At 37.4% G+C, this 27,010-nt stretch overlaps 1 protein-coding gene across 1 annotated transcript; it reads left to right on the top strand.

The window, feature by feature from the left end:
• Positions 1–591: 591 nt before the first annotated feature.
• On the top strand, positions 592–26,939 carry LOC142338302 (lipopolysaccharide-induced tumor necrosis factor-alpha factor homolog). The gene is made up of 5 exons (XM_075387987.1): positions 592–754; positions 4,257–4,382; positions 25,320–25,394; positions 25,822–25,972; positions 26,532–26,939. Exons 1-5 carry the CDS (start codon positions 736–738, stop codon positions 26,644–26,646), a joined length of 486 nt encoding a protein of 161 aa, XP_075244102.1. The 5' UTR covers positions 592–735; the 3' UTR covers positions 26,647–26,939.
• Positions 26,940–27,010: the final 71 nt, after the last annotated feature.

Below are 27,010 nucleotides of genomic sequence, written 5' to 3'. Positions count from 1 at the left end.
TGTTCACTTAATTTAGCGTTTTTCACTAAAATTTTGCTATAAAATTAATTTTTTTAAAAATTAAAATAAAGCATTAAATAACGAAATATACTGAAAAATAAAATTTAATTTAAAAAAATTAAAATTAAGCATTAAATAACGAAAAATACTGAGAAACTAACATGACTTCTAAATATTTGGTCTCTTAAGGGTAAGAACTTGCGCGATGAGAATTGTTCATACAGTGAAAAATCACAACATGAAATCTGTGATTCTGTGTTGATTTACTTCGGAAAAAAGAAATGTGTAGATCAGATGCTAACAGTTTTTATGTTTTGCTATCCAATAAATTCTTAGAAGATTGGTTATAGTTTAAAAGGTAACAATTTGCGTGCTGATTATGATGAATTTATTTTTTTCTAGTTCTAAAAGACCTGAAGCGGACTTTAATAAATAACAGAGTAGATTAGCTCCTTGTCTCGCTTATAATAGAGTAAAACGCAAAATATTTGAAAGCTGGCTTTGTCTATAATGGCTATTTAAAATGTTTTAAAATGCTGTGGTGCTTTTTTAACGTATCGAATCTAACAATAGAATTTTTTGTGTTTTTGCATTTTTCTCATATGAATAAAGTCAGACATATTAATATATAGAACGACGTACTTGTTACAGCAAAATTGTTAATTATTATAATTGAATATACATACACACAAATGAAAATACAGTTCAGGATCAGAAAAATTGTACATTAATATTATGGCACACAGTTCATCAGGTACGATCTTTTCCTTTTTTTTTCCTTTTTAGGTTAGGACTTTAATGGCTCGAAAATATCTTTCGAAATTAAGAAAAAAAAACTATATTCTCCAAAGACTTCCAAAAACTCCAAAAATCGAAGCGTCGCACTACATTTTTCTCCATTTCTCCAGAAATCTACAATACTGTTGCTAAAAAAAATAGCCGCAATATTTTACTGACCTCATGTAATTTTTATAAGTTACTTCATTTTTTGAAAAAATTTTTGATTCGCATGAAATCAAAAAGTCAGATATTTGCGCCTACGGACAAACAAACTATTATCTGAACACACAAATTAAGACAAGGCACGCTGTCATTGCCATCAAAAATACCAATTTTTTTCTCATAAATTCGAAATTTATGTACTGTACTGATGGTTGTGAACAAACATTCCCATAAGGAGGACATACTAATAAGCAATAGACTGTACTATATTATTAGATAATTCATTTCTGCAGTAAGTGAACGCACAAATCACATCACCATAACAGAACAAATGATTTTTTGCCTCAGTACGGCAAAAAAAAACCTTGGAATTAACTTTCTCTTCCGTCCCCTGCATGCAGCTAATCATCAAACTACACTCGTCTCGTTCTCGTCCCGTATCGCACAATTGGTTTTCCGGTAACCGGAAAACCCCGTAACCGCAAAGACTACTCTCGACAACAAGTCTAAATAATTCACGGACGACTTAAGATACCCTTTATTGGAAATGCATACAGGTCAAAGACAAATTATACCCATAGAACATTCTGAAAAACACCTTTTAAATCAGTAGCAGATGAACATCTTTTTTGTACCTCATTGAACTTTCCAATAATTCTCAATTAAAGCTGAGTTCTGTTAGATGCTTATTGATTTTTGTTCCGACCCTCTTGAGGGGGGAGAAACTATATACTCAAATGGGTTTTTTTGTTCCGTGAATTTTCGCCGCTCGATATATTCATCGTAGAGAGTTGAGACTCGTATCATTAGAAAGCATGTCCAGCGTAGAATATGGAATTAAGATTTTTTTAGTTTTCGTTTTCTACAGGGAGTTATTAAGGTTTAAACTTCTGAGAAAAGAAGAGTGAATTCACGTTGTATTTATTCACCTTTTCCGGAATTTTTGCCTAAATTTTCGTCAATTTTGCTAAAATTTGTTATAATTTTTAAGAATGGTGTCGTTAATTTTATTTTTGGAGACGACCAAGCTTTGTTGACTGTTTTGATTTAATTTTTTTGGTCAAAAAATTTGGATAAACATTTCAAAATTTAGCCTTCTTCATCAAAAACAGCACGAAATAAGCTACTTTAGACCACTTTGATTAAATTTGCCGACAGTACATCCCCAAACAACAATCATACGATCTTTGTAGACTCAGAGGTGGGCTATTTCTACTTCAGAGTCCGCTGAGAGTGCACTGTAGTTAAAACCTTGCCGTTTTTTGCTAACTTTACTCGTTGATTATCAAAAATGCAGAATTTATTTTGAGTTTTCAACTAACAAATTATCTATATCTACAACATTCGAAAGATCAATTGTTCCTAACGGACACTAAGTATTAGCAGGGCTAGTTTTGGGCCATTCTTGGACTGTTACAATCCAAAATAAAATCGGGTTGTAATCAGTCGGTCTTTTTTTTTTAAAATAAAAAGACTTTTTTTAATAATAAAGAACAGAACATATCAAATCAAAGCTCAGGAGTGATAGGTCCAACCAATTCCCTTGCTAAGTAGCTCCAAGTTATTGCATTTAATTTTTTAATTGAAAGTTTATGGTTGTTTCTTTTTCAAAAAATAATTGACTTTTCAGTAAATAATGGCTTAATTATTCTTTCCTCTATTTTTTTCTTAATTTGTTCAACTTCCAGCTTATTGTCAGCAAAGAAAGACTGCTTCTTCTTTCTACTGATTTGACATTTATTCTCGATTGCAGTTTTAAGCCTGAAGTTATTGTTTTCTGGCTTTGATACTACAAGATTTCAGATTTTTGTTTGTTTTGATATTTGGCAGTTTTTCACGTTTTCTAATTTTGTCACATTATCACCTTATTGACAGTTCTCTTGTCACCTTATTAGCGTTCAAAATAAAGCACAATTGAACATATTAAAATCTTGAAAGATATACATCATCGTTTTAACGGCCTCGACGCCTCTTTCTTGAAGAAATCAATTTAATTTTTTAATTTTGTCTCTAACTGTCATTTATACTTTGTCGTTTCGGTCATATGAAATTTCCTGTATAGTGAAAGCTTTCATTGGCTTTTCATGGAAGAATATATGAACCGATATTCTGATATTAGTAGATAGCTGATGGCTTTCATGACTTTGAAAACAATCGTTTTCCAAATTTAAAAAAAAAACTTTTTAACTTCGCAATTTTGTTCTTTTTATGTTTCTTTTTGTTACCTAATCTCGTTAGTTAATTACAGGTCAAATCTGACATTTTGGATGTCAAGGGAATGAAAATAATTGGTGCCCCAAAATCTTTTTTTAAACAATTTGTTATGACCTTACTGGCTTCGACACCGGTTTTTCACAAAAAAAAGTAAATTAATTTGATTTTTGTCATATTTGACGTTCTTTTTGTAGATGCAAGGAATAAGGACAGGTCCTAATGCCCTTCTATAGAAGCAGTGGTAATCGTAAATTTGTGGTAATATTAATTGATTCCTAATGGTATTTATCACTTTGAAGTTAACTGTTTCAAAAAATTAAGTTAATTTTTTTACTTTACTGTTTTGGTTCTTTTTTGTATAATTGTTACCAAACCTTTTTATGGACTGGTCGCATATGTTTTCTGGTGATTTATAAGTTATTTTTGTTTAGTTTTAGGTTTATCTGACGGTATGTTGACTTTGTTATTAAATTTAGTTTTTAAGAGGGACATAAATTTTTTGATGTAATTAATGTTTGTTGTTGTTGTTGTTGATTGATTTTGCTGTTCGTCTTAACTCGCTTTCTTAATATTGACATGCCAAAATTGTGGATGGGCGGGGTCGGAACCTTATGTGCCATCGCACATTACCAGGCCGCCTTGTTGTAATTTGTGTACGCGTTTGTGTACGTATTTGTGTACTTCGGCTGTCTGTATAATAAAATTTATACTCTTCTATTTTTGTTGCTAACAGAGTTTTATTACTAAATTGGTAATTTTTTTTCGCGCGCAGAAATATGTAGCTCTCCATTGGTTATTCTTAGAGCCCTTTTATGTCCTGTAAGCACCTTAAAATACTACTGAATGACTTTAACAATAGGAGTTATATTATAATGTTATCGAATTAAAAAATTGCAATTTATTCTTAAGAAAAACAAAGATTTTTTTTTCGTTTTCCTCTCAAAAGAATTTTTGATTATGCTTGCAATTAAAATTACAATAATAACCATTTTTGGAACTACCTTAATAGCAATTAATACCACGATATATTGTGGCGCAGTATTAACTTTTCGGTAATTCCGTACTTTACATATTGAGAGTGAAATATTTTCTTTTTAAAGGATACCCGACCGCGCCTCCCCCCGGCTACTCGGAATATCCACCTCCACCTGCTGGACAAGGGTACCCTAACAATCAGCCTGGACCTCAACCCCCGCCTCCACCCGGATACACACCATATGCACCGGGTAAAGTTTCTGAATATATTCTCAGCCAGGTAAAGTTTTTTTTCATCAATGAAAAAATTCAGTGTTTTTACGATGAAAACTGTACTTGATCCGCTTTACCCTTTCTTTGTTCCATGACTACGTAGAGGATGTTTTGTTTTCTCATCTTGGGCCAAGATATATCGAACAAAAGTTGAAATTGAGTAAACCATTTCAGGTTAGGACGGAATTAGTGTATTATACGTTAATTATTAGTGTACTATCATACTTTAATTAGTGTTAGAACGGATGGGCAAAAGACCCATTGTACAAAAATTTTTAAATCAAGTAAAAATTTGTTTCTTCAGTCCACAAACATAAATAGAATGCAGCAAAACTTTATGAATTTTTTGACGTAACCCAGGTTGAGGTCCCAGACCGAAAGTCGACATGTCCAGACCGAAATGAACGCACAAGGTGGCGTCGTGCGTTCAAAATTACACGGTCTGGAAAAAAAATGAACGCACGATAGTCTGGATATATGCAATTTTGAACGCACGATAATCTGGACATATGCAAATTTGAACGCACGATAGTCTGGACATATGCAATTTTGAACGCACGATAGTCTGGATATATGCAATTTTGAACGCACGATAATCCGGACATATGCAAATTTGAACGCACGATAGTCTGGACATATGCAATTTTGAACGCACGATAGTCTGGACATAAGCAATTTTCAACGCACGAAAGTCTGGACATTGTGACTCGGAGCGCACGAAAACTTTTTGAATGGAAACAGGAATGCCAAAAACTAATGAGTCCATGTTTGACTAAACATTCTTAATAGAGTGCTCACTCAAGTGAAAGCTTTCTACCAAGAAAACCTCAACTCACTTGAGTTCAAAAGTTACAAAACATCGAACGCAGGAAAATTTGCAACCAACATTTTGCTTTGTTTAAAACAATTTCACACCTAGAATTATAAATCCTTGCTGAAGTTGCAAAGCAAATCATACTTTAATAACTAAGTAGCTGGCACCCCCTTCAGCCAATACTTTCATCGAACATCTTTTATTAAACAAAATGTAGCAACTGCTTGGGAACTTCATCACAACCATCACCCTAACGTATCTATTCTTGAAACGAATACATTATAAGAACGTTATCTGAACATGAACGCACGAAAGTCTGGACATACGCATTTTTGATCGCACGAAAGTCTGGACATGAGTGTTTTTTAACGCAAGATAGTCTGGACATGAACGCACAAATGAGCGCACGATTTTTCATTTAGAACGCACTAAAGTCTGGTCATATAAGATTTTGAACGCGCGAAAGTCTGGACATAAGCACGTTTGAACGCACGAAAGTCTGGACATAGGTGTTTTTGAACGCACAAATGAGCGCACGAATTTTAATTTGGAACGCATTAAAATCTGGTCATATAAGATTTTGAACGCACGAAAGTTTGGACATAGGGAGTTTTGAACGCACGATGAACGCACGAAAAATTTTGAACGCACGAAAGTCTGGACATGGACACTTTCCGTCTGGGAGGGTCTGGACATAGACACTTTCCGTCTGGGACGGTCTGGACATATCGACTTTCGGTCTGGCACCTCAACCTGGGAAATCCTGTTAGAATACCTATATATTGTTGCTTCGCTTAATTGTGTACACTACTGAGCAAGGGAATAGGTGACGCTCTCTTATTTGTGATTATATGATTTCACTCTTCAAAGTACCTCTTGATTTTTCTCAACTGAAAAGATATAAGATGAGACAAAACTTTATGGCAAACAAACTTTTTGACAAATCATACAGTGAACAAAAAATTGTAACTAATCTGCTTAAGTCTCATTTTCTAATAACAGAGCGCAGAACTATGTTTTATTTGCATTTCCTAGCCCGTGATACATCAACCGGCACTTGCAAATGATAAAAAGTGTTATCAAAGTTTGTCAAGAATTAGGCAAAAGCTGCCAAAAAATTTTTTCGTCTACCTTTATAAAGTGTTGCAAGATTTTATCGAGATATCCTTTGAAATGTTGGTATTTCTCAACCTTTGCATGAATTTTCAAGTTTCGCAGGATCCTGCATTTTTTATCAAGGTGCGTCAAATTTCGGTTCACTGGTTATGCAACTGTAGCAGTGAAAATACTGATTGTACGCCTCCCACCAATCAGAGACTGAGAAGACACTATTCTCTTTTATATAGAGAGAACTGAACTAACTGTAGTTAGTCTTTTAGTTAGATACACCATGTGTATACCATTGACTCCGGTGCTATACTTCTTAACCACAGTAATAATAGAAATTTACTCACAGTGTTTTACAGAGGCGGTTAGTCTTAGAGATATAGGTAAGTCTACTTCGCGCGCAGAAATAAGTAGCCCTAGCTCTTTATACCTTAAGACTGTAAAAGGAGCCCACATCGGGTCTGCCTTAACTTGTGCAACCAGTGAGTTAACAAACTCTAACCGTAAAAAGAACTCACATAAAACACCCTTTTCTTTTTTGAGAAAGAAACTTAGAACCAGATTACATAGTTTTCTACTCTATATTTATTTAAAATTTAAGAAAAAGGGGAACACAGCCCCAACAAAACAAAAACTACTAATATATAAACAAAAGAACTAACCAAAATGGATAATCACATTGATCAACCCTCTTCCCACGTACAAACACACTCGGACGAATTACAACTAGCTTTTATTACACAACAGAACAAGCGCTTAAAACGCGAAATTCTACCCTTTGAAGGTAAACACTATCAACACCAAGATGAGTTAAATATACTCTTAAATACAGCAAGACAGCTTAAATACCACTATTTTGCGATAGAACAACAACCTCATCTCTCTTTACCAGAAAAGGCATCACATGTTTCACGAACCGCCTTTCTTTCATATTTAGTTGAAATTTACGGAACTCTAATAACAAAAGGTTCAGTTCTTTTCATTTGTGATCCACTCACAAACAATTATATCTCGTCAATATACGATACATTATTTCACCCATTATCAGACACACTATTTGTACTCCTCAACGGAATATGGTCTGAAATACAACCCTCGGATAGAGAAGGGATATTTAGAAAATCTTCTTTTGAATTTCTTAAACGCCTTGCACCTACACTTATTGCCAATACTTCACACTCTCGAAAGGAAAGCGTACACAGAATTGCTCGACAGGAAATAGAAGGACTCACTCACCTTCTAAAGATATATATATAAGCTCTGTCACAGATGCAGACTTAAATGAAGAAGAAATTTTCGATTCTCTCACACTCCTATCTTGGTATATACACAGACTTTGGAAAAGTCCGGTAAGACAAATCTTTCCAGCCACAAAACTAATAGCAGAAACCTATCCACGAAAAATAACTAAATTACAAGAAACACACCACTATATATATGACCCAAATTGGTTTTCACAAAATTTTATAAACATTACGGAAATACCATCCGAAACCATTCACAAATTATCCATCAACCAACAAAATATAGAAATTAGAAACTATAATTCGGAAACACAACCATTTACTTGTACAAATATTACAGAGAACACAAATACTTCTCTGGAAGTTTAGCCCATTGAAAATATGGATACAATAATTCACTCTCAACCATCGGAAAATCGTATGAATGAAACTACTGAAACAGAATTCAATTCAACATTGTTAGATAATGAAACACTCTTTTCATCACACACGGTAAACACATTAATTGATCTTGGAGACATTGATCAAAATAATAACCAAAATAACAATAATAACAATAATAATAATAATAATTCTACTAATAATACCACTTAGGGCTTGCATAAGTACCAAAATCACTAACACAAACAACCTGTGAACTCGACTGAATTGACACAAAATTCAGATCCATTCAATACAACTATACCAATATTACCGAATGTAAACACTCCTTTACCACGTCTACACAGACAGAATTCCGTACACTTTAATACTGAACCCATTATTCCTAATAACTCAACCCAACCCACACAAGGGACTAATCAAAATAATCAAATCACCCAACAACAAATAGTAAAGATTGTTAGACAACTAAATTCACAAAGTACACAACAAAATACAAACGCACCGACTCCTTATTATTTACAAGCGGCGTCTACACAAACGCCATCACCTGTAGTCCGTAGGATTACACAGATGATGTATCCCTATCTAGGCGGCTCGGTACCAATGCAACCGTCTTCAAGAACTTTCGACGTACTGATCCTAACTATACAACAGAAGATTTTTTAAATGCTCTCAAAGCAAATATGGCAATGACAGCAGGACCAGAGCATACTGATTCACCATTTCATGAAACCTGGATCTTGAAACGAATAGCCATGATTCAAACTGCCCTAATAGGACAAGCGCAACAATGGCATTCACATCTTCCACTACAGACTAAGAAGAATTGGCAAGCGTTTTGCCGTGAATTTCAGAAAACATTTGATAACCGACAATCGCAAACAGAGGCGAAACTATTGCTAGAAAGCATAACACGTGCTTCTGGTGAACAAATTAAAACGCTAGCACTTAGAATAGAACAAAATGAAATGACTCGAAAATCTTATGTTAAAAATGCCCCAGATATGCGAAATGCACAAATGAATGACCCACTCGTCAAAGCACTCTATCCACAACTAGCTAGAATAGCACCTAAAGAGATTGCAAATCAAAAATCAACCGCATTAGAACCACAACTTCCATATGCACAACTTGTCGAAAAAAAACACCAAGAAGATATTACAAGAAGGCATATTGATCGACACAAATTAAATACAAATTCCACTCTTTCACCCTCAATTAATAATCTCTCCCTCGTGTTAGATAATCTCACAGTAGATGATATACACGCAATGGAACAAGATATTACTCACGGAATAAATGTAGTACAACACAAGTACTCAAATGATCCTAATTTCAAAGGAAAACCACTCTTCCTAAAGTTTTGCAAAAAATGTTCACGTTGAGGACATACTACTTCTACGTGCCCTGAGAAAAGATATACAAAACCACTTGATAAGCCTAATTTTCAAGAAAAAACTTTTAATCAAGCAATGAAAGGCAATCAAAATCTTCCAAACAGACAAGCCACATCGAATAACATAAAAGGAAGACCACTACCGTTTTCACATCGCTCTCGCAGCAATAGCAGAGAACACCGAAATCATTCAAGACACAGAAGTCCAAATCAATTCTCACAAAAAACTCAAAACCCTATTATGGGAACAGCAATTTCAGATCACCGAGTAGAAATGATTCACCATACACAAGACCAATTTTTCAAACTAATTCAAAATATAATTCTAGACCACAATCACCTCACTATAATCGGGACGGATACCGCTCACGACAACCGTTCTCAAGAAATCGACTTCGTAATGTTAGAAATTACATTAATTCATTGTTATACCAAGAACAATCAGACAACACTGCGTCAAACACTGAAAATACAGACACAACAAAAGTCTTCGCGGAAAAACTCCTCGAACAACAATTTAATGATTTACTTTTAGAATTAAACCAAGACACACAAGATGAATATTTCAATTGCCAAGAGGAATGTATCACTCTCACAGAAGAATACATTCTCTCTACCTCCTGTAAAAACAAAATATTGGTACTACCACCTACAATATATACACATCAAACACCTGATCATAAGAAAACAATTTCCCCACCACATATAGAAATAGATTTTCTACTAGACTCTGGTGCAACACTTAATTTATTGAATACTGACACTTGGAACGAAATCAAAGAATATCTCAAATTACAGCTGAAAGCATCAACATTTGTTCTCTCAGCAGCAAATAATTCTGAAATACAGTTAAAAGGTACAATAAGACTTTCAATCTATCCAGACGTAGCTGAAAGTCGAACTCTCAAAAACATATCGTTTACGCTCACTTTTCAGGTATCAAACACCAAATTTAATATTCTAGGTACATCTTTCCTAGAAAATACGTAGATTCAATAAAATGTTCATCTCATACACTCGAGATCACACATAATAATGATAAAAAATCACTAAAATTTTACGATTCATCAATTAAACCATCCCCGTATTATTCACGAATATTTCCAGTAATTGGAGAGCACTCAAAATATTTTACACGCTCTGAACACCGAATTTTAACTTATTCTTTAACCGCATATGAATGTAAGAATAAAAATGCAAGTGGTATTGTCCTCTATGCATCTAATTTTTCATTCATACCACTACGCAAAAATATGTTTATCTCTATAAAGGATATAAATAATCTCGAATATTCTTATCAGTCATTTATCCAAATATTGATACAAAATCCGTTGAATCACTCACTAACACTCGTAAAAGGAATAATTGGATATGCACAAGATGTTTCACTTAACGACTATCAAACCACAAAACATCGCATAAATGAACTCACAGAATTCATGGATGCTTATACTTTGAATTACCTCACACAAGGTACGTCAGAAACACTTTAAAAACTCTACTTCTTAAATCTTAGTAAGCAACAAGAACGCGAATATATATCACAACAAAAAAATTCACCATACCTTTTGCTGTCTCACAATTCACTGAAACAGATAAAAAATTTCTCACCATGTTTAATTTTGAGCACGCAAAGCTAACACAAACACGGTTTGAAAAATTAGCACAAATCCTTACACAATTTAAAAAATGTTACGAAATCTCTAAATTCGATGTTGGGAATAATAAGGTAGAACTAAACCTTCCCCTAAAAGTAAGAGCTATCTTTAAAAAGCAACGAGATAATCGTATTCCACTTCAATTACAAGATAGAGTACAACATTTACTAGACATCTTAACACTTTTTGATATCATAGAACCCGTAAATACAGACTCTTTAACAACCGGAAATACATTCATTAACCCAGTAATCATCCTTAAAAAAGGAGAATCCTTAAAAATTGTCCTAGACGCCCGTCAATTAAACACAATATTGACGAAACAAAATGTAGTTGGTCCATAGAACTAATCCAGATTATTTTAACGCGGATTGAGGGACCAAATTTTCCTAAGCTGATATGAATGGCGCATACAACTAAATGCCACTTGATAAACCATCACAAAGACTCGCGAATTTTGTGATTGCTGGACAACAGTTTTGTTTTAAACGCCTACTCTATGGTATTTTCATTGGCCCAGCAGCTTCCTTACTTTTTATGAGGAGTATTTTTAAACCACTTTTTAGAAAGAACAAAATAATTATTTATCTTGATGAAGATTTCATCCAAGATACAACAACAGACACAATATTGCAAACACTTACTCAATATCACACTATTCTGGAGAATGAAAACCTCAAAGCCGCTCTGGATAATTCTTTCTTTTTCTTAGACTCAGTTAAATTTTTAGGACACGAAATTCAAAATGACCACATGCATCCCCTCAAATCAACAATAGACGGATTTTTAAATTTACAAGCACCCAAAATTAAAAAAGAAATTCAGAATTATGTAGAATTTCCCACTTGTATTTCAAAATATATATACAACCTAAAAGTTATTCTACGAGCCTTTTATCTCCAACTCCGAGATACAACAGATTTCAAATGGACTCCCGATTTACAACAAACATTTGATAGAGTGAAAAAAGAACTTACGGACGGAACACTCCGCCTCGCAATCCCTAATTCAGAAAAAACATTTTAAATCCTCTGCGATTCCTCTAACTAAGGCATTGGAGCTGCTCTCCTTCAAAAAAATTATTTCGGAAAAATGGTTTTATTATCGGCAAACTCTCGTCTATTTTCAACTATAGAACTTAGACTATCCACCATTCTTCGCGAATTTTCAGCTATAATTTATGCACTTTCATAATACGAGTTCCTTATCCAAGGATCTAAACACCCAATAATATTACACACTGACAATAAACCAATTTTATTTTTATTCACGCAAAAGATTAAACCAAACCACAGAGTTTACAAATTTCAATTAATTTTAATGAAATTTCCGAACTTACACATAGTTTGGACGGAAGGAAAAATTCTTTGACTTCCAGATCTACTAGGTTGCTCACTAACGCCTACAACACAAGACGAACACCGTCTTTGTACAGTTGAAATACCAGATTCAATTAATTTTTTTATGACACACAATCAAAATACACAACCTAAACAGTGTCACTACGTTTTATCAAAAGAAAACATTAATTCAATATCTACAGACACTCATGTAGAATCACAACACTTTCCAATCTATTTACAGATTAGAGATAACTATTTAAAAGTACAATTAGAAAATGATCTTTACCTCCCAGTTTCATATTACGAATTTAAAACTAAAGCACAGCCTTTAGAGAATATGCATCAACAAAAACTACAACAATTTTAGAAATAACTACTCACTCCCAGAAATTTATCCTATCATACAACACACGGTTGTTGCACTAAACACAAATAAAACAGAACCTTTCACACAGTTTAATCACGACGCAAATTCTGCCGAATTAATAAATAGTATAAAATTTTTACTCCCAGCAACGGATGACTTTTTACTAAAAACCCCAACCCTCTATAATTACTTCTACGAAGAACAAACTGAAATAAATGATACGCTTCTCTATGAAACACAACAACAAGACCCAGTTGTCAGACAACTTCTAATTTGGAAACACTACAAAAATTTCTCCCCAACCCCTTCACTAACTATACGAGCGAATAAAAGATTACTACACTATTATAGACGTTTCAAGGTTTATGTATAAATGAAAGCAATAATCTCTTGTATTACATACAAGAAACAACGTCACCAAAAATTTGTCTACCACTCTCTCCTAATCATCTTTTACAAAACACACTCTCATGATCTTTCAGGACACCCTCGTCGTGAAAAAACGCACGCAGCAATCACGGAAAATTACTATTTTCCGAACATTAATACATTGATAGCAATACATACACAAAATTGCTTGAATTGCCAAACTAGCAAATCCATGCCAAACCTCTTAATGGCACCACAACAGCCATTCTTAGAAGTTTCACCATACTTCAATCACCGTATTTCAATGGATACAAAAGTTCCCATCTCACCGTCTTCTGATGGGAACTCTTACGTCTATGTTATTGTAGATGCCTTTACTCATTATGTTTTACTCCACCCCTCACCCAAAAATGATGCCACTCACGCACTCACAGTATTATTTGACCATTGGATTGTCAAATTCGGTATACCAGATATTTTGGTAACAGATTACGGAAAGGAATACAATAACGGAGAATTCAAACATTTCTGCCGCACATATAATGTACAATTCAAACCACGTACGCCGTATGCACCGTGGTCTAATGGACTCGTTGAAAACACTAATCGCCAAATAAACACATTTTTTTGTACAGTCTTAGAATGACAATATGACACGTGGTCACAAAAATTAAAAGTATTACCGTTTGCATTCAATTCACAAATCAGGACCAATATGAACCTTTCACCATATGAACTTGTATTTGGCCAAAAAACCAAAGAAACCCATAATGTTCAACCTATCTTCTACTACAGATAGCTTAGGTAACTGTAAACCCACAGAAAATTCATCTGTAATTCTTTATCTAATCTTACACATACTGACCACTTAGGTCACCACCTTCAGAGTAAACATTTACAGAAAGGAACCTTTGCACATTGGTTTCTCAATCGTGAAAAGATACACTCGGAAGTTTGTAACGAAGAACACAATTATTTAACCCAAAACAAACATTTACGCACATTTATAAAACGCCGTTTCGGAACGGCGCAACCACTCAAAAAATACTTAAGTTATAGTTGCGAATAAAGCCACAAAAATCGGAGTATCGAAAAAGATCCAACCACAAAAAATTGGACCTTACAAAATAATAGATACTCCTACATTAGTTACGTATAAATTAGAAGATTTTTCTGGTAAGCACATCACCCGTCATAGAAGTAATATAGTACCATATTATCCCCAAGGAACTCTTCGTTCAAGAACAAATGGAGAAATTCTTCTCGGATCGTTCACGTTTAAAACTCCATCCGAAAAAGCCACAATTTACCAAAACGAAGTCTGTCTCGTTCAGTCTAGACAATCTAAATGTACCATCCACAGATGAGCTTCCCCCAACTACCTGGTAACCCATCTGAAATATCCGAACACACTTCGGAAAACTACAATACAAGAAACAATCGTCTTCGACGACAACCAATAAAAGACTACAGAGTTTTTAAACCACTATAAAAAATTTCGGCTTCACGAACAACGCACATATAAGAACATTCACACTTCACCATTAGAATGCACGTTAGAACACTCTCCTCGTTTTAAATAGCCGAACAAAAGTGGGAATAACACGCTAAATAGCTACTTAATATAATTCAAATAAAAATACATTTCCCTTGTTCTCTTATACGAAAAGGATAATTCGGATAGTTCTTTCAACCCTCTCCCCGGTAAAACAATTACTTTCACTGGGAAATTTAATCAAACTCCTCAGCACAGTAAACAAAGCACACGGACTATTTCTTCACCTGCTACCCTAGCAGAACCACATGAACCCCTCCATCAGGAAGTGTAAAGAAGGGAATTACAGGCCATTCCACACAATAATAATAAAAAGGAAATTAACTAAAAATTAAGTTAATAACCGACCCACAGCTCGGTCCGGGAACAATTCCCTAATCTCATTTATTTGCCAAGATATGACTCGGTAACTTTTTTTACCCAAATAAAAAGTCGTCGTCAGGCACAATCATATCATCTAAAATCACTTTTCAGTGCACCGCTCTCAATATTTAGTTGCTTCTCTCTTCTCTCTTTTTTTCAACAACATTCAATCACTCTAATTTTAAACTTCTCTTCTCCAATCTTCTAATTTCAAACTTAGGGAAATCTCTCTTTTTCTAAGTTCTAAGTTTCATCTTTCACTATTTCTCTCTCTAACAAAAAAGAACTGTCTCAAAGTACAGTTCTTTGACTTCTTTGACTTCTAACTTCCTTGATTTCGCTGACAGCTCACAGAAAGCTCAAAATCTAATCACGAAAAGAACAACAACAGCACTAAAATTGCAACTTTCAGTCTCACAGTACTGAAAGAATTCTTCTCGACGAAACTTTACCAGGTATGCAAATAACTTCTCAACACAGACTAGAAGTAGTGTTTAAAAGAACACCCTACGCGGATATATTTAGATATATTCAAAATTTTAAACCTAGACAAGTCCGCTTTCAGGATATCTTTTACAAACTTGATCAAATTCTATTTTCACACACACTTGTTGTGAAAGGGTTTTTTAAATTAGAAACTTTAATAACAAACACATTGCTCTTTTCTGTCTTCCAGTTTTTAATCCACAAGCAACACCAAAACTCTTTGAAATTCTTTATACAGATATTGTCTACACTGTTAATCGTGACGCTATCCTAGCCTCATATGATATCAAATATATTAAAGAACTCCTAAGTTTGGATGAACAATACCAATAAATTGTCAAACAACAGCAGCACAACAAATAAAATTATATATCCACACGATATCTTTTCATTTGAACGAAAAGACTATACAATTGCTGAATTGTTAACAGTTTTCTCTGCTAATTTTTTAGATCTCATCTATCTCCATAATGTCATTCAACCAGAATCACACTGCGCAGCAATTAGAGTAAGTGTACCTACTTTAAATCTTTTATTAATTAATATCCCCACATCTGCTGACTATAAAATTTCCTATTGCGATAAATGCCCCACTCTGGGCACAGATTATCGTCACAATTGCGTCCTCTAGTCAACAATCCAACACTAACCCAAGCGCTCCCCCCGTCTCAGAATCGCCTAGTTGCTCATATAGCGAAGCAACTAAACAATCAACACCCAAAAAGTCATCAATTAAACTCTTTAATAAGAAACCACAAACACAAGAAACTGAGGAACACACATGCTCAGTCATTACTACTGTCAAATCTGCAGATAGACCTCGTCCTTCTGGACACTCTCCCCATTACCCTACAATCGGTAATACCATATCCCCCATCAAAGTCAAACGCAAATACACCAAACTCAAGCACAACAACAACAACAAATAACCGCACAAATTTTATTGCCATACTCTGGTTTTTTACCAAATACAACGCTCATTCCATCCACACTTATACCAGCTCCTCCACGAGTACCACAACTTGAATTACTTAATTACTCAAACAATCCACAGTTCACCACTCAACCATTAAATTTTGCAAACACCGATAAAACTAGTAGTTCAGAATTGCCACAGCCAATTCACACTGTCTCAACTATTAACGACACCACCCATGATATTAGACTACTTTCTGATACTTCTAATCCTGATCCAATTAGTTCTCAATTTTCTTCACCTACTGCATCATAAATAGCGAATAATCCTTTTAATCTGCCACAAGGACCAATAAGAAATATTGAACGCTTGTTATCACAAGCACACTGGAACCACTCTTTTAAAATAGTGAATTCATCACCTTCATTTCAAAGCTCATTACCACTCAGCTTCCCGGGTACACCACCCATTATCACTCTAAGCTCAAATTCACCTACAGCAGATCTTGATCAACATTCTCACAACTGTATTGGGAACCAACCAGATACGACACGAATTTACCCAAGTCTACCACTAAAATTAGATCCTAAATTTATTATTCCCCCACCCGCCCTCTGTGGAGAGCATAACAACGGTGAACAATTACATAATTGGGCTAAAAAAGGATCCCTAAGTCTTGTAAAAATAACACCCGTTCAAAAGCAAAGAGCTCACGAATTATTAAAACAATCAAAGATCACATTCTCTGTTGAAATAGTTGTCAAACAAGATAAACTTATCTTTTACCCAGAAGCTGCAGCACCACTTATCTTAAGAGTTAAAACTAACCCATCACCCTTTATTTGTCAAGAAATACACTACAAATTTGATAGATACAAGAAAAACACTGCAGGATATTTTGTCCTCTATTATCCACACTCTGGACTTTCTTACACATGTCCACCACAAATTTAATTTTCATATTGATTAATTTATTCTTTTCATGTCCACTTCCAATAAAACAACCAATTAAAGTTGATCAACACAACATTTCCGCCCCCAAAACAGGCATACAAGATCTTGTCGTCACACACTATGATTGTTCCCCAAAGCGTATCACAAATATGCAGTATTATAAGCTCAAAACAATTGGCGAATGTAAGATTAAGCCGGCCAGTTTTAAAATCCTCCCTGCCCAAGTACAAATCTTTTCACAAATTCGAACACTACAAGTACGCGCATACGCCATGCACGCTAAATTTAGCAACAAGGAAAGTTTTTGTCACAAAATCGCACTCTAAAGAGGTTTTCGGTTTGATCACGGTAATTGGTATGTTAACAATATGAAACGGCCTTTCTTTCCTACAGAAATTGAAGCTCGTAGAGAACTTGCACGTGTTGGTCTCATAAACAAACACCACTATCGCGCTCAAATGATACAATTCGATGTACTAGACGACTCCCTCTGGCAAGCAAATATAGTAGAAAAACAAGGCCGTTTCCGGCTGGATGGTTATAGACATTTCGCCTTCCAAAACGGAAGCTTGGTCTATAACCCACGCGATCATAATTGGATTCCTAATGCCACAGATAATCCCTGGGCTAATTGTCTCGGTAAAGACTCAGAACACGGATATCATGTCATCCACACACTAGGATGGTCACTTCAATTAACTAACATCACCCTCACCTTTGATGTTGCCTCAGAACACATGTACTATGGCAAAGTTCGCATTAAGTACGATTTAGAACGAGGCCACTGTCCTCCAAATCACGCTGTTAAAGCCACAGTAATTTGGGAAACCGAAAACAACTGCCTGTAATTTGATGTTGGAAGATCACACGCACGTATGAATAAATTTCAAAAAAGATACTTCATTGACAGACTTGAAAATAATGAAACTTATTCGCGTCACAAACACATGCCACACATGTATTCTAGTCGTTTTCAGAAACACCTTTATGATGAATCTGCACTTTCACGTTTTGAGGTTCTCACGAAACCTCTCTATAAATGTAATGAAGACCGCCCATATTATGCCACTCAATATCAAGACATTTTTATACAACACAAAGAAGGTTTTATTTTTGTCTCGGGAAAACCGTCGCCCGACTTTGACGACACACACATAACAGTCCCTGACAGACCACCCTTTTTAACACCTTACACGAAAGCAAATATCCGTGATGGATATGTTATTCCACAAGAATCACATTTATACCACAAATCAAAAAAACACGAGGCAATAAGAAAACAAAATTGGTTTGGTGCAGTTCCCCCTTATGACCAAATCGATGCAAAACTCGATTACATGATCAGTCGAGTCTTGCTCGAAATTGATCAAACAAGCTTAAATATTTATAAAAAACTCTGCGACTTAGATCGCGATTTGAAACAAACAGCTTTCATTTTAATCAAACAGAAATTTCCTTTAGTTGATTATTTTTTTACAGGACAGCGACACACATTCGCTACACTTAAAAGTCAAAATGTAATTTCACTCTTTCAATGTAAAGTCGTTTCATCACCCCTTTATGTATTAGAAAATCAATGCTTCGAACGTATTCCTATATACTACCAAAACAAATTACAATTTGTAGACCAAGTCACCCGAAAGACTTTCCCCTGGTCTACTAAAGCACCATGTAAATCCAAAAATTTTGATCAACAAATCTCACTCGACGCAGACGGCGATGACACATATCGCTTATCACCCTATTTAGGCGCGAAACACCGTTAAAACGTTCACGCCTGACGAAGTTGAAAACCGCTTCACGCACGCGATTTTACCGCGCAACAACTTGGAATATACAGTCAACACGACTGGACTAAATCAATAAAATAGATGAAATTTAACCAATTAGTCGATGACGCGGCAGAAAACTTTGAAGTAGCACGAACAGTAAATTTTGCAGATCTTGCAAAACAAGCACAATTACAAGCAAAATTCTCACAATTACGCACAGAATATAATGATTACTTAAACAAACTCTCTATTAACGGCAAAGAGTTCATCCTCCACCGACTTGATTGGCGTGACTTGATTAATGGCAACTAATTAAAAGTATCCCTCATAGGAATCTTTGTATACCCTTGGTACGTATTAAAAGAAATAGCCACAATATGGACTGTTTTTAATTTTTTACAGTGGCTATTCGGCCTATTTCGTAGTGCATTTAACGCCTAAATTTTAAAATCACTTTTAGGACCCAATATCACATTGGCTAAAATTATAACGTCCGGATTTTTTGGAGTATTTTCACAGACAATATTCCATGTGCTACAATCCGATTCCAGACAATATATACCACCATCACCTAAAAAACGGCGTAGACACTCAATTGACAGTTGCACTCCACACTCTCAACATGAATTGAGTTTATTACACAAAAGATTTGAAAATTTCTATAAGAAATTCTCTTCTCCTGTACACAATAATTCAAATAAACGACACACTTCCACTTTACCAGCTTCTATTTATCAATGCTATGAAACCTCAATTGACTCTCGCACGAAACCAGATTTTCAATCTCCACACCTACACACTTTTCAACCTAATAAGCGTAAACGCTCAAGTGGAATTTATCTTTAACGAGACTCTATTGACAAAGATCATGACTATCAGGAAATTCCAGAAGAACTTTTTCTTAATCTTCCAAGTACTCGGCTTTAAAACTCTTTTTGTTTTAGTAACACCACTGCAGTTCCCACTCACCAAGAAGGAGGCTCACCAATCACCGCAAAAGAGGTTGATCCTACTGCATACGACCTCATCATGCTGGAGGTTGATGACATTCTGTCCTCACCCCTCACTCCACTGGTACTGGCACCAACAGTACCGGAGTCAGTTTGCGAAATGCAAACACCAGCCCTCTTCACGATGGCGCAATCCAGCCCACAGCCACAGCCTGTGGACACGTCAAATTATACTGCCTTCACCCACTGCCTTCACCAACTGCCTTCACCCGCCACCTCTTCCTCGAGTTCAGGTGACCTTCACCTGTACATAGAAAGTGACACGAGCTCACCCTCAGTTCCTACAGGACCACAAAGCCCGTCACAAGAGCTGCTCCTCCAGGGAACCAGCCAGGTGCCACAGCCGTCTCCACTCTTCTCTACTGCACACACAGCAGTATATACATCACAACCACCACCCCAGCCTACGAGCATTCCCTCTTGGGCTGATGAAGTAGTCATAGTGGAGCAGTCTGGCCGCTCAACACCAAAAACAGTCGTCCCGAATTGGGCGTACTCCGGTAGGATCCGTGGAGCACGACCACGATCATAGCCACTGGTCTACCCGCCGCCAATAATGCCAACACCGCATACACAACGCCCACCGGTACCCTCACCGCGGTACGGCCCGACTATACAATCTCTCAGGCCACAACAGCCCTTCCCTCAACCAGCCCCCTACGATCAACCAACGTCGACAGACAACTACCCATGTACTTACCCTTCACCCAGTAGACGTCCATGAGCCACAGCCCACAAAGGCTACCCAGTTCGTTCCTCGCCAGTACAGGCTTCACAGTATCCTGCCCGTCACACAGCGAGCCTTTCACGAGGCTCACAGCCCTCATTTTCTCGCGGGAGACCAAACCCTTTTGCACCAACACAGGGATTTCCACACCGGTCACAAGGACCAAATTTACGATTTCATGAATTTACAAACCTTCTCGGCCTTAATACCATACAGGGTATACATGTGCCAGAGAGGATCAATTACACTTCCACCCAGCCTCAACACACACTGAAGCCCACAGCCAGTTCCTGTTCTCTTGGACAATTGGAGAACGAATATGTTCAAGAAGGACGGGATAAAGATTTACCACTCGAATGCCTACAATTTCCTCTAAACCCTCGCATCTGTCTAAGTACTTCTTTGCACTTGCAGATCGCCCAAACGACTACCTCAATACTTTTTTCACTCGTGACACTGCACCCTACAAAGTCAATGCTAAATACGACCCTTTTTACTTGCAATTCGTTTTTTTGCATCCCACACATATGGATGTAAACAACACTACCCACAAAGTAAATCCAGTGACGATGCTTCACACGATGCACAACTACTTATTTGTGCAACATCACTTTCAGCACACTAATCCGATTATCCACATGAATTCGCGTCTTCAGAACGCTAATACAAACCTGACTTCACCCTATTACATGAATTATAGTTACATCATCCAACCCAACTATTGTGAAGGCACCCTCCGTAATTTTGATCCTATCAAAAATTACTTCATCTTTTCTCCACTCTATGCCACGACTAAATGCCCCATTCTCGTCCCGATCAGATATCTACAATGTGTAGAAGGAGGCGCCACGAAGTTTGCCTATGGCCACACTTCCAACCTCCTCTACAGGGGCTGGATGGTCGATACGCTAGACAACCAGCAGCCATCACAAGAAGAAACACAGATCTTCAATCACCTCCTTGCGTTACAACCACACTGTAACGTTGATCTGTATCCTTGTGCCCTTGCTGCTTGTCTGGCACGTGATCCGGAATTCCTCGCCTTCTTTCATGACCCAGACAACCGAGCTCCGGACTTCGAGTTCGAATATAGGACGTAGGCCACAGACCTACAGCACCACCTTGGACTCACAAACCAACAAAAAGAGACTCACTGTTCTCAAAACTCACCTGAAACTCTTTTCCTTTCCTTTTCTTTCTCTTTTTACTTTCTTACTGTATTTAATTTCTTCTTTCTAAAAATTATTTCTTCTCCATATTCTTCTCTTTTTCCACAAGACTGAAGGTTAGGATCAGTTCTTTTCTTCTGCCTCCCGGTCGGGACTTACGAAAGAAGGTATTAATATTAACCAATTGATTTAATAGATAAAGTAGCTCACACAGTAGCTAATTGATGGATTTCTACCAGAAAGTAAGCTGGCAAAGTCGATGGTTCAAACTTTGTACCCGGTGGAGATAAACAGAAATCTCCTCGTTCGAACCAGACAGAGACTACGGAATACAAGTGATCCTCCAACTGGGAATAAATCCTCACTACAAGACAGTGAGAGCAGTTAGGCATACTCTCAACAGGACTGACGTTACTGGCCAGCACACCCTGTAACTGGCACCCTTACTGGTTCTACAATCAAGACGAACGTCTTCACTGACGACACTAGTCACTACTTCACTGACAGGGATTCTAGACGACGACACAAGTCACAACACACTTCAGAGAGGACACAACTCAACACTCACTTCATTCTACCCTTCAACGAAGACGACACATTCAACGTATTTCCGCAACACTTCACAAATTTGGATATGAAACTCTCAACCCCGAATGGATGTAGCAGTGGAAATACTGAATCTACACCTCCAACCAATCAGAGACTGAGAAGACACTATTCTCTTTTATATAGAGAGAACTGAACTAACTGTAGTCAGTCTTTTAGTTAGATACACCATGTGTATACCATTGACTACGGTGCTATACTTCTTAACCACCGTAATAAAAGAAGTTTACTCTCTGTGTTTTACAGAGGCGGTTAGTCTTAGAGATATAGGTAAGTCTACTTCGCGCTCAGAAATAAGTAGCCCTAGCTCTTTATACCTTAAGGCTGTAAAAGGAGCCCAGATCGGGTCTGCCTTACAACAACTAAATTTTTGAAACTGAAGCCTACATCGCTAGTTAAAATAACTTTATTACAACAGTTGTGAATCAGGAATGGCTTTCGGGAAAATCGGGCAACAACACATAGTGAAGAGTGTTAATCTGTCATCTTAATCGAAAACCTCTGCAGATCTTTTCAATCAAGGTAGGAAGTCAACCGGAGATAAATTTTAAGTTTAATTTTGTTACGCAATTTTGCTGTAAGCGTTTTCAGATGACGCAACATCAAAACCTACAAATTGTTGTTAAATTTGAAGTTACGATGGTGCTATCTTTACTTATTTTTCCAAATGATTGGAAAAATAGATGCCTTTTGAAAAAATTGGCGCTGACTCTTCAAGACCTCTTTGAAAAGTTTATTCTTCAATTAGGATCACGTTTTGTCAGTAAATTCTAATAAAAACAACTGCTATGTCAACTTATTTGATAAAAAAAGGGTAATAACGTGTTCTGTTGCGCTACGTAAATGCAGTTGAATTGATTACTTTCAATAAACACGGAACAGAGAACAAATAATGTTTTCCGATAACCAATAAGTTTCTTGAATTTGAAAAATCTTTGTCGTTGATTTCTTAAATCAGCAATAAAATACAGTTTTCGGTGGTTGCATTCAGAAAGTAAAAGATTTAATCAATGTTTGCACTTCTTTAAAGCAACGTCTGTAAAACTTTGAAATGTTACCATCGCTAAAAAATTGATTTCTCAGCTTAGCAAAATATAATGTATGTGACGCAATTTTCTCCAAAATTTGCGGCAGATTTCAATGAACAGCAGTAGTAGATTAGGCAGGGGTAGCCAGCAGGGGTAGACCAGACGGGTAGACCAGCAGGGGTAGACCAGCAGGGGTAGACCAGCAGGGGTAGACCAGCAGGGGTAGACCAGCAGGGGTAGACCAGCAGGGGTAGACCAGCAGGGGTAGACCAGCAGGGTTAGACCAGCAGGGGTAGACCAGCATGGTTAGACCAGCAGGGGTAGACCAGCAGGGGTAGACCAGCAGGGGTAGATCAGCAGGGGTAGACCAGCAGGGGTAGACCAGCATGTGTAGACCAGCAGGGGCAGACCAGCAGGGGTAGACAAGCAGGGGTAGAGCAGCAGGGGTAGACCAGCAGGGGTAGACCAGCAGGGGTAGACCAGCAGGGGTAGATCAGCAGGGGTAGACCAGCAGGGGTAGACCAGCATGTGTAGACCAGCAGGGGCAGACCAGCAGGGGTAGACAAGCAGGGGTAGAGCAGCAGGGGTAGACCAGCAGGGGTAGACCAGAAAAGGATTGACCAGCAGGGGTAGACCAGCAGGGATAGACCAGCAGGGGTAGACCGGCAGGGGTAGACCAGCAGGGGTAGACCAGCAGGGGTAGACCAGCAGGGTTAGACCAGCAGGGGTAGACCAGCGGGGGTAGACCAACAGGGGTAGACCAGCAGGGGTAGACCAGCAGGGTTAGACAAGCAGGGGTAGACCAGCAGGGGTAGACCAGCAGGGGTAGACCAGCAGGGTTAGACCAGCAGGGGTAGACCAGCAGGGGTAGACCAGCATGTGTAGGCCAGCAGGGGTAGACCAGCAGGGGTAGACCAGCAGGGGTAGACAAGCAGGGGTAGAGCAGCAGGGGTAGACCAGCAGGGTTAGACCAGCAGGGGTAGACCAGCAGTGGTAGACCAGCAGGGGTAGACCAGCAGGGGTAGACCAGCAGGGGTAGACCAGCAGGGGTAGACCAGCAGGGGTAGACCAGCGGAGCGGGGGTAGACCATCAGGGGTAGACCAGCAGGGGTAGACCAGCAGGAGTAGACCAGCAGGAGTAGACCAGCAGGGGTAGACCAGCAGGGGTAGACCAGGCATATTGTGCCGAAGGAACAGCCCTGCCAGGTTTTTCTTAATACCATCAACAGTACAACCAGCAAGCACAGCCTCTTTTAGTGAAGGCAGAACCACAAGACAAAAAAATGCCACCAAAGTATCTGTTTCCTAAATTGTGCAGTAAAATTGTGATATGTTGCAATACATACTGCTTGTTCTGAGAGATATCTTTCAAAATAGCCCTCATTTGCAAGACCCTTACAAGATATCTAGTTCCTGCAAAAATAATGCAACAAAACAGTTTGAGAAAGTTTGAGTCTTACAAGATCTTGCAGTATTTTTGAAACTGTTCGACTCGGGAGGATAATGAGAAATTAAAATTTAACCTCAAAAAATTATATTATTTTGGGTCTTCCCATTATATTCCCCATAATGCTGTATTTATGACAATGATAGCTATTTATACGCCCTCTCAGCTGCGAGGGTTATTGAGAACCATCTTTTTTTCAGGGTATGCACCTCCGCCAGTGACGACAACGAGAACAACCTACACTGTCATTGCTCCAACTCGCCCAATTTACCTAGGTAAGCATAAAAATGAATTGTAACAATGTTAGGGGGTCTAAGCAGGCCCAACTACTGTTAAAATGGACCAATACTGAATTCGAACCAGCATCTTTTTCTTGCAAGCGTAGTGTGCTACCCATTTACACCATCTGGTCTTAAGCTCTAGAACTTGGGCATCTCTTGTATCCCGTTCTAACGTTCTTTTTTGTTCCTCAGGGCTTCATTTCTCTAGCCAAGTATAAGTTGAACAAGTTGAGCTTCTCGTCAAGCTATGTCAAGGTTATCTTGTGCACAATTTACATTAGGTTGTTCTCTCTCAACCTTCTAACAAACAAAAAGCAAACCACTATATCACTCTTTTTGTGTGACTAATTTGACTGATCTTAAATATTCGAGACAATAATTTTTAGGCCAGCTTTAATTGATTAAAAATGGGTTAATTTAGGCCACCACCCTGCAACTCTGACATGCCCACTGTGTCGTGAGACAGTGACAACAAGAGTGGAACACAGAGTGGGAAGTGGAGCATGGCAATTGTGTCTGTTCATTTTCCTCGCAGGATGTCTGTTCACGTGTCTCCTTTTTGTCGGATTTGTGTATGTAATATTCTTAACATCACAAATAAGACACACACGCACGCACGCACGCACGCACGCACGCACGCACACACACACACACACACACACACACACACACACACACACACACACACACACACACACACACACACACACAGAGACACACACACACACACACACACACACACACACACACACAGAGCTCAAAGAGCGGTACAAATTAAATGATAGCAGAACAAGTTAATTCTGGATTTAGGCAATCGGATCAACGTTAAGCGCACTTCCAGTTTTATGAAGAGAAAACGAAAAATCAGTAAAGTTGCCTAGTTATAGTCAATCAAACTCGGTTTGTGGGTCGGGCAATAGTCTTTCCATGAGTCCAGCAAAGTCATTTCATAAATTAACTTTTTTAAAACCTAGAATTTTTTCGGTTTTTGTGGAGTTATTCATTTGAGGATGACATGTCCTTTCTCTGTCAAACTTCAATTTAATATACTTTTTCGTGAAGATCGTCCTAATTTGGTTACATTCTTGAACGAAACGACAAATCTTAACTTATTTGTTTTTGTTTTTCCAGGCTATTTTTCGTGTGCTGGATCCCGTTCGTATTAGTGGAGTGCAGAGATACAACGCACACTTGTCCCAACTGCAATAAAGTCATCGGAGAAAAGAGATACGCTGTATTTGACTGACAAATTCATCTTAACCAATCGAGGAGTCAAAATATTTTCACAGTTTTGTCATTTCATTGGAAATGTTGCTGTTTCTGTTTGTCATTTAGAGGACAAAAGTCAGCTAATAATTGATAGTTAGTTATTTGCATAGACTGCTCTCAAATGTAAAAAGTAACATAATCAGAGCTCTTGAGGATTATACTAATCAAAGAAAGTTTTGTATTAATTGATGTAATTTGACTGATTTGGTCTGCGGAAACTAAACTGTTTGTATGATAAATAGCCATCACAAATTGATTATTTAAATTGAATTTTCGAACTTTGTTAAAATTGTGGACAAGCTTTATTCATCGTTAGCAGTCAGTAAATAAAATGAACGTAT

The sequence above is a fragment of the Convolutriloba macropyga genome, chromosome 4, assembly GCF_964194025.1.
Source record: "Convolutriloba macropyga chromosome 4, txConMacr16.3, whole genome shotgun sequence".
Lineage (NCBI taxonomy): Eukaryota > Metazoa > Xenacoelomorpha > Acoela > Convolutidae > Convolutriloba > Convolutriloba macropyga.
The sequence above is the reverse complement of the archived record's forward strand: the minus strand, read 5'-3'. Positions and strand labels throughout refer to the sequence as shown.